This window comes from Oncorhynchus clarkii, chromosome 28 (assembly GCF_045791955.1).
Source record: "Oncorhynchus clarkii lewisi isolate Uvic-CL-2024 chromosome 28, UVic_Ocla_1.0, whole genome shotgun sequence".
NCBI lineage: Eukaryota > Metazoa > Chordata > Actinopteri > Salmoniformes > Salmonidae > Oncorhynchus > Oncorhynchus clarkii.
The window spans coordinates 49,321,876-49,331,172 of NC_092174.1; the positions used below are offsets into that span (position 1 = coordinate 49,321,876).

At 47.2% G+C, this 9,297-nt stretch overlaps 1 protein-coding gene across 2 annotated transcripts in view; it reads right to left on the reverse strand.

The window, feature by feature from the left end:
* Positions 1-1,188: 1,188 nt before the first annotated feature.
* Positions 1,189-9,297, reverse strand: part of LOC139386551 (V-type proton ATPase subunit H-like) — a 131,898-nt gene continuing 123,789 nt past the window's right edge. For both annotated transcript variants that reach the window (XM_071132200.1, XM_071132201.1), the window contains one exon: positions 1,189-3,084. In XM_071132200.1, coding sequence (XP_070988301.1) covers positions 3,015-3,084 — 70 coding nt within the window. In that variant the 3' untranslated portion in view covers positions 1,189-3,014. The remainder of the gene's footprint in view (positions 3,085-9,297) is intronic.

The following is a 9,297-nucleotide window of genomic DNA, read 5'->3' on the forward strand; positions in this document are numbered from 1 at the left end:
CTCACAACAGACCAGTGGCGTTATACTGGTCCCCAGCAGTACAGACAGCTCCTCACAACAGACCAGTGGCTTTATGCAGGTCCCCAGCAGTACAGACAGCTCCTCACAACAGACCAGTGGCTTTATGCAGGTCCCCAGTAGTACAGACAGCTCCTCACAACAGACCAGTGGCTTTATGCAGGTCCCCAGCAGTACAGACAGCCCCTCACAACAGACCAGTGGCGTTATACTGGTCCCCAGCAGTACAGACAGCTCCTCACAACAGACCAGTGGCGTTATACTGGTCCCCAGCAGTACAGACAGCTCCTCACAACAGACCAGTGGCGTTATACTGGTCCCCAGCAGTACAGACAGCTCCTCACAACAGACCAGTGGCTTTATGCAGGTCCCCAGCAGTACAGACAGCTCCTCACAACAGACCAGTGGCTTTATGCAGGTCCCCAGCAGTACAGACAGCTCCTCACAACAGACCAGTGGCGTTATACTGGTCCCCAGCAGTACAGACAGCCCCTCACAACAGACCAGTGGCGTTATACTGGTCCCCAGCAGTACAGACAGCTCCTCACAACAGACCAGTGGCTTTATGCTGGTCCCCAGCAGTACAGACAGCCCCTCACAACAGACCAGTGGTGTTATACTGGTCCCCAGCAGTACAGACAGCTCCTCACAACAGACCAGTGGCTTTATGCAGGTCCCCAGCAGTACAGACAGCCTCCAATTCTCTAATGGAGAGAACTCTGTCCTGAAAGAACTTGCTCTTCTGAGGCTTATAGATAGGCTCTGTATATAGACGTTTGATCATAGTTGGGGTTGCTGTACAATATTACTTGTCACCTGCTTTCAGGTCTCCTGCATGGGTGTGAGCTGTAATGTCTGTTTCAGACTCGTATAGGTTTACTCCCAGATGTGGTCCGTTTCTGTTCAGCGGGGATTTTCTTGTAGACGCTCTTCACCGACTGTTTCCGATAGACGGTGTTAACCACACACACAGCTGAGGTTGCCATGGGGATGCCTTCCCAGTCATCCAATGTTTGACAGAATGTTGAGGACCTTCAGGTTTCAATGGCCTACAGATGTATATACACATCTTAAACTAACCAAGACACTTCATAAAATAATGTATTTTAACTGTAAATGAGCCATGCCTGCAGTCAACAAACAGAACCAGTAAAGAAACAGAGCCAACCAGACCTTCTAGATTACACTTTATTGGAAAGCATACTCATGTTTAACACATAAGTAACTTTATCACTTTTACATTTATCCCAACATCAAGACCAGAGAAGAGGAGGAGACCAGAGGAGAAGAGACCAGAGGAGAAGAAAGAGACCAGAGGAGAGGAGAAGAGACCAGAGGAGAAGAGAGCAAAGGAGAAGAAAGAGACCAGAGGAGAAGAAAGAGACCAGAGGAGAAGAAAGAGACCAGAGGAGAAGAGACCAGAGGAGAGGAGAAGAGACCAGAGGAGAAGAAAGAGACCAGAGGAGAAGAAAGAGACCAGAGGAGAAGAGGAGACCAGAGGAGAAGAAGAGACCAGAGGAGAAGAAAGAGACCAGAGGAGAAGAGACCAGAGGAGAAGAAAGAGACCAGAGGAGAAGAGACCAGAGGAGAAGAAAGAGACCAGAGGAGAAGAAAGAGACCAGAGGAGAGGAGACCAGAGGAGAGGAGACCAGAGGAGAGGAGGAGAGGAGACCAGAGTAGAAGAGACCAGAGGAGAAGAAAGAGACCAAAGGAGAAGAAAGAGACCAGAGGAGAGGAGGAGAGGAGACCAGAGGAGAGGAGGAGAGGAGACCAGAGGAGAGGAGGAGAGGAGACCAGAGGAGAAGAGACCAGAGGAGAAGAGGAGACCAGAGGAGAAGAAAGAGACCAGAGGAGAAGAAAGAGACCAGAGGAGAAGAAAGAGACCAGAGGAGAAGAAAGAGACCAGAGGAGAAGAAAGAGACCAGAGGAGAAGAAAGAGACCAGAGGAGAAGAAAGAGACCAGAGGAGAAGAAAGAGACCAGAGGAGGAGAGGAGACCAGAGGAGAGGAGACCAGAGGAGAGGAGACCAGAGGAGAGGAGGAGAGGAGACCAGAGGAGAAGAGACCAGAGGAGAAGAGACCAGAGGAGAAGAAAGAGACCAAAGGAGAAGAAAGAGACCAAAGGAGAAGAAAGAGACCAGAGGAGAGGAGGAGAGGAGACCAGAGGAGAGGAGGAGAGGAGACCAGAGGAGAAGAGACCAGAGGAGAAGAGGAGACCAGAGGAGAAGAAAGAGACCAGAGGAGAAGAAAGAGACCAGAGGAGAAGAGGAGACCAGAGGAGAAGAAAGAGACCAGAGGAGAAGAAAGAGACCAGAGGAGAGGAGACCAGAGGAGAAGAGACCAGAGGAGAAGAGACCAGAGGAGAAGAGACCAGAGGAGAAGAGACCAGAGGAGAAGAGACCAGAGGAGAAGAGACCAGAGGAGAAGAGACCAGAGGAGAAGAGACCAGAGGAGAAGAGACCAGAGGAGAAGAAAGAGACCAGAGAAGGAAGAGACCAGAGGAGAAGAGACCAGAGGAGAGGAGGAGAGGAGAGACCAGAGGAGAAGAGGAGAACAGACCAGAGGAGGAGAGGAGAAGAGGAGACCAGAGAAGAGGAGACCAGAGGAGAAGAGACCAGAGGAGAAGAGACCAGAGGAGAAGAGGAGAACAGACCAGAGGAGAGAAAACCAGAGGAGAAGAGGAGAACAGACCAGAGGAGAGGAGGAGAGGAGACCAGAGGAGACGAAACCAGAGGAGACGAGACCAGAGGAGACGAGACCAGAGGAGACGAGACCAGAGAAAAGGAGACGAGACCAGAGAAAAGGAGAGGAGACCAGAGAAAAGGAGAGGAGACCAGAGGACACACAGTCAGCCAGTAACACACACAGTCAGCCAGTAACACACACAGTCAGCCAACTACATGTCTGTATGACCCAGACCAGAATAGGTTTCATACAGGGTTCAGGGGTTAAGAGTTCAGCTTCTGGCGGCCATGGCCTGTTGTCAGGGGTTAGAGTTCAGGTCCTAACGGCCACAGCCTGTTGCTGCTGCTGGTCAGATGACTGGAGCTGCTTCCCCAGGTACTCCCTGCAGAGGACAGGAGAACGTTCAATCACACACAATGTAGCTTCCAGGTACTCCCTGGAGAGGAGAGGGCAGAGCTCAATCAATAAGGCATTCTAAACGGAACAAAAACATGACATTTAAATTCCTATTTTTTTTTTATTATTTCACCTTTATTTAACCAAGTAGGCCACTTGAGAACTAGTTCTCATTTACAACTGAGACCTGGCCAAGATAAAGCAAAGCAGTGCGACATAAACAACAACACAGTGTTACACATGGAATAAACAAACATACAGTCAATAACAAAATAGAAAAGTCTATATACAGTGTGTGCAAATGAAGTAAGATCATAGCGGTAAGGCAATACATAGGCCATAGTGGCTTATTAATTTAAACACTAGAGTGATAGATGTGCAGAAGATGAATGTACAAGTAGAGGTACTGGGGTGCAAAGAAGCAAATAAATAGATAAACAACAATATAGGGATGAGGTAGCTGGGTGGGCTATTTACAGATGGGCTGTGTACAGGTGCAGTGATCTGTAAACTGCTCTGACAGCTGATGCTTAAAGTTAGTGAGAGAGATATAAGTCTCCAGCTTCAGTGATTTCTGCAATTTGTTCCAGTCATTGGCAGCAGAGAACTGGAAGGAAAGGCAGCCAAAGGAGGAGTTGGCTTTGGGGACGACCAGTGAGATATACCTGCTGGAGCGCGTGCTACGGGTGTCTGCTGCTATGGTGACCAGTGAGCTGAGATAAGGCGGGGCTTTACCTAGTGTTGGATTCGGGGTAAACTTTAAACATTGAGATATTAAAGACATGATAGATCAGAAGCATAGAATATAAGGAGCGAAAGAGACTGGGTTTTATGTCAGAAGTTAATGGTTTTCTGTGGAAAGACAGATGCTTTGGAATGTGTTGGGTGGAGATCTTGGAAACCAACAATGTCACTGAGGGAGAGAGGGTAATGTATAACGTTTACATTATGTCAGGATAGGTCACTGAGGGAGAGAGGGTAATGTATAACGTTTACATTATGTCAGGATATGTTACTGAGGGAGAGAGGGTCATGTAAAACGTTTACATTGTCAGATGTTATTGTTAGCATTCCGGGATCCTCTGGGAGGAGAAGAGACACAGCCTGGTATCAATAACGATGACAGCCTTGAGTTGGGGAGGAGTGAGCACTTTGGGGTAGAGGTCAGGTTAGATGAAGTGAGGAAGAACAGTGGCAAACAGAAGGGCCAGCAAAACAAATCAAAGTGTATTTGTCACGTGCGCCGAATACAACAGGTGAAATGCTTACTTACAGGCTCTAACCAACAGTGCGAAAAAAAGGTGTGTGTGTGTGTGTGTAGGTAAGTAAAGAAATAAAACAGTAAAAAGACATTTGAAATAAGAGTAGCAAGGCTATATACAGACACCTGTTAGTCAGGCTTATTGAGGTAGTATGTACATGTAGGTATGGTTAAAGTGACGATGCATATATGATAAACAGAGAGTAGCAGCAGCGTAAAAAGAGGGGTTGGTGGGTGGTGGGACACAATGCAGATAGCCCGGTTAGCCAATGTGCGGGAGCACTGGTTGGTCGGGCCAATTGAGGTAGTATGTACATGGATGTATAGTTAAAGTGACTATGCATATATGATAAACAGAGAGTAGCAGCAGCGTAAAAGAGAGGTTTGGACACACACACACACACACACACACACACACAATGCAAATAGTCCGGGTAATCATTCACCTGTTCAGGAGTCTTATGGCTTTGAGGTAAAAACTGTTGAGAAGCCTTTCTGTCCTAGACCTGGCACTCCGGTACCGCTTGCCATGCGGTAGTAAAGAGAAAAGTCTATGACTGGGGTGGCTGGGGTCTTTGACAAGTTTTAGGGCCTTCCTCTGACACCGCCTGGTGTAGAGGTCCTGGATAGCAGGCAGCTTTGCCCCAGTGATGTACTGGGCCGTACGCACTACCCTCTGAAGTGCCTTGCGGTCGGAGGCCGAGCAATTGCCGTACCAGGCAGTGATGCAACCAGTCAGGATGTTCTCGATGTTGCAGCTGTAGAACATTTTGAGGATCTCAGGACCCATGCCAAACCATTTTAGTTTCCTGAGGGGGAATAGGCTTTTTCGTGTCCTCTTCACGACTGTCTTGGTGTGTTTGGACCAATCTAGTTTGTTGGTGATGTGGACACCAAGGAATTTGAAGCTCTCAACCTGCTCCACTACAGCCCTGTCGATGAGAATGGGGACGTGCTCGGTGCTCCTTTTCCTGTAGTCCACAATCATCTCCTTAGTCTTGGTTACGTTGAGGGATAGGTTGTTATTCTGGCACCACCCGGCCAGGTCTCTGACCTCCTCCCTATAGGCTGTCTCGTTGTTGTCGGTGATAAGACCTACTGACACTGTTATGTCATCTGCAAACTTAATGATGGTGTTGGACTCATGACTGGCCATGCAGTCATGGGTGAACAGGGAGTACAGGAGGGGACTGAGCAAGCACCCCTGGGGAGCTCCAGTGATGAGGATCAGCGTGGCAGATGTGTTGCTACCTACCCTCACCACCTGGGGGCGGCCTGTCAGGAAGTCCAGGATCCAGTTGCAGAGGGAGGTGTTTAGTCCCAGGTTCCTTATCTTAGTGGTGAGCTTTGAGGGGAATATGGTGTTGAACGCTGAGCTGTAGTCAATGAATAGCATTCTCACATAGGTGTTCCTTTGTCCAGGTGGGAAAGGGCAGTGTGGAGTGCAATAGAGATTGCATCATCTGTTAATCTGTTTGGGCGGTATGCAAATTGGAGTGGGTCTAGGGTTCCTGGGATAATGGTGTTGATGTGAGCCATTACCAGCCTTTCAAAGCACTTCATGGCTACGGACGTGAGTGCTACGGGTCTGTAGTCATTTAGGCAGGTTGCCTTTGTGTTATTGGGCACAGGTACTATGGTGGTCTGCTTGAAACATGTTGGTATTACAGACTCAATCAGGGACAAGTTGAAGATGTCAGTGAAGACACCTGCCAGTTGGTCAGCACATGCCTGGAGCACACGTCCTGGTAATCCGTCTGGCCCCGGAACATGTTCAAGTCTGTGATAGCAAAACAGTACTGTGGTTTAGCATCTGCTTCATCTGACCATTTTTTATAGACCGAGTCACTGGTGCTTCCTGCTTTAATTTTTGCTTGTAAGCAGGAATCAGGAGGATAGAGTTGTGGTCGGATTTACCAAATGGAGGGCGAGGGAGAGCTTTGTACACGTCTCTGTGTGTGGAGTACAGGTGATCTAAAATGATTTCCCTCTGGTTGCACATTTAACATGTTGATGGAAATTAGGTAGAACTGATTTAAGTTTCCCTGCATTAAAGTCTCCGGCCACTAGGAGCGCCACCTCTGGGTGAGTGGTTTCCTGTTTGTTTATTTCCTTACACAGCTGACTGAGTGCGGTCTTAGTGCCAGCATCTGTCTGTGGTGGTAAATAAACAGCCACGAAAAGTATAGCTGAAAACTCTCTAGGCAAGTAGTGTGGTCTGCAATTTATCACAATATACTCTACTTCAGGCGAGCAAAATGTAGAGACTTCCTTAGATTTCGTGCACCAGCTGTTGTTTACAAATATGCACAGACCACCCCCCCCCCTCTCCTCGTCTTACCGGAGTGTACTGTTCTATCTTGCCGGTGCAGCGTGTCCATATCCATGTTGTCATTCAGCCATGATTCCGTGAAACACAGGATATTACAGTTTGATGTCCCGTTGGTAGGATATTCGTGATCGTACCTCGTCTAGTTTATTGTCCACTGATTACACGTTGGAGAGTAGTATTGACGGTAACGGCAGCTTTCCTTCTGCGGGTCTGGACGAGGCATCCTGCTCTGTGTCCTCTGTACCTGCCTATCTTTCTATTGCCAATGAAGGGGATATTGGCTTTGTCGGGTGTCTGAAGTACATCCTGTGCATCCTGCTTGTTGAAGAAAAAATATTTGTCTAATCCGAGGTGACTGATCGTTGTCCTGATATCCAGAAGCTCTTTTTTTGCAGTAAAATTCGGTGGCAGAAACATGTACAAAATAAGTTACAAATAACGGGAAACCCCCCCACGTAATAGCACAATTGGTTAGACGCCCGTAAAACTGCTGCCATTTTAGTTTAGTGTTGTCTCTCTTGTCGTGATGGGTGTTTTGTCCTATATTTCTATTAAATTTATTTTTAATCCCCTGTCCCCGCAGGAGGCCTTTTTTCCTTTTGGTAAGCTGTCATTGTAAATGTAAACTGGACATTCAAAGACTTGTCCCGAAGCCACTCCTGTGTTGTCTTGGCTGTGTGCTTAAGGTCGTTGTAATGTTGGAAGGTAAACCATCGCCCCCAGTCTGAGGTTCTGAGCGCTCTGGAGCAGGTTTTTAAATCAAGGATCTCTGTGTACTTTGCTCCATTCATCTTTCCCTCGATCCTAACTAGTCTCCCAGTCCCTGCCGCTGAAAAACATCCCCACAGCATGATGATGCCACCACCACGCCCCACCGTAGGGATGCTGCCATGTTTCCTCCAGAAGGGACGCTTGGTATTCAGGCAAAAGAGTTCAATCTTGGTTTCATCAGACCAGAGAAACTTGTTTCTCATGGTCTGAGTCCTTTAGGTGGCTTTTGGCAAATACCAAGCCAGTTGTCATGTGCCTTTTACTGAGGAGTGGTTTCCGTCTGGCCACTCTACCATAAAGGCCTGATCCTTGGAGTAAAACCTTCCAGAAGGACAACCATCTCCACAGAGGAACTCTGGAGTTCTGTCAGAGTGACCATTGGGTTCTTGGTTACATCCCAGACCAAGGCCCTTCTCCCTCGATTACTCAGTTTGGCCGGGCGGCCAGCTCTAGGAAGAGTCTTGGAGCCACACTTCTTCCATTTAAGAATGATGGAGGCCACTGTGTTCTTGAGGACCTTCAATGCTGCAGACATTTGTTGGTACCCTTCCCCAGATCTGTGCCTCGACACAATCCTGTCTCGGAGCTCTAAGGACAATTCCTTCCACCTCATGGCTTGGTTTTTGCTCTGACATGTACTGTCAACTGTGAGACCTTATATAGACAAGTGTGTGCCTTTCCAAATCATGTACAATCAATTGAATTTACCACAGGTGGACTCCAATCAATTTGTAGAAACATCTCAAGGATGATCAATGGAAACAGGATACATCTGAGCTCAATTTCGAGTCTCATAGCAAATTGTCTGAATACTTATGTAAATAAGGTGTCTTTTTTATTTTCAATACATTTGCAAACATTTCGTCATTATGGGGCATTGTGAGTAGATTGACGAGGAAAGCATTTAATTTAATACATTTTAGAATGTGGTTGTAATGTAACAAACTGTGGAAAAAGTCCTGGGGTCTGAATACTTTCCGAATGCCCTGTACAGTCAGTGCTGCAGACAGACCAAGGAAGAACAACTCCGACTGCTGGTTTGAGTTATTTCTGTTTAAATCAGAAACTAATTTAGATCTGTGAAACCAGGTGTACAATCAGTGAATGGAATGGATAAAGTGGCAGCCTCCTCTTCCTGCCCTCTTCTTCTCCATAGCATTTCCTCCATCATCCTCCTCTCCTTCTCCTCTCCGCTCTCCCCCTCCCGTCTCCCCTCTCCCCACTTCTCTCTCCTCCTCCGCCTCACTCTCCCCCGTCTCCCCCTCCCCTCCCCTCTCCTCCACCGCCTTGCCCTCCCCTCCCTGCAGTATTGTGTACAAGACCACATTTCCTATGAGACAGACAGAAGTCTGTACAGAGTGAGTCAATAGCCATTCAGTCAATCAGACAAAGCAGCAGCCTAGAGATGCTGAGGCTTTTCCTAACAGACAGAGGAAGAAGAGAATATTAAACCTGAAGACCCTAACACAGAGGATGTCTATACTTTGAGCTCTGAAACATTCCTAAAGACATTCATAATTCTCTGTTTCAGTAGCAGAGACATATCAACCCACTACCACACTGAAGCCTTACACCCTAATAAAACCAGCAGCAGAGCCATACCACTACCAAACACACTAAAACCTTATATCAACTCATACAACCTAACAGCATCACTAAGACTAGTGTTGACATAGGGGAGTGTATGTATTTATTTGGACAGTGAAGCTAAAACTTTTAATTTGGTTCTATACTGCATTTTGATTTGAGATCAAATGTTTCATATGAGGCGAAATTCCAGAATGTCACCTTTGTTTGAGGGTATTTTCTCTAAATATATGTTCTACCATTTAGAA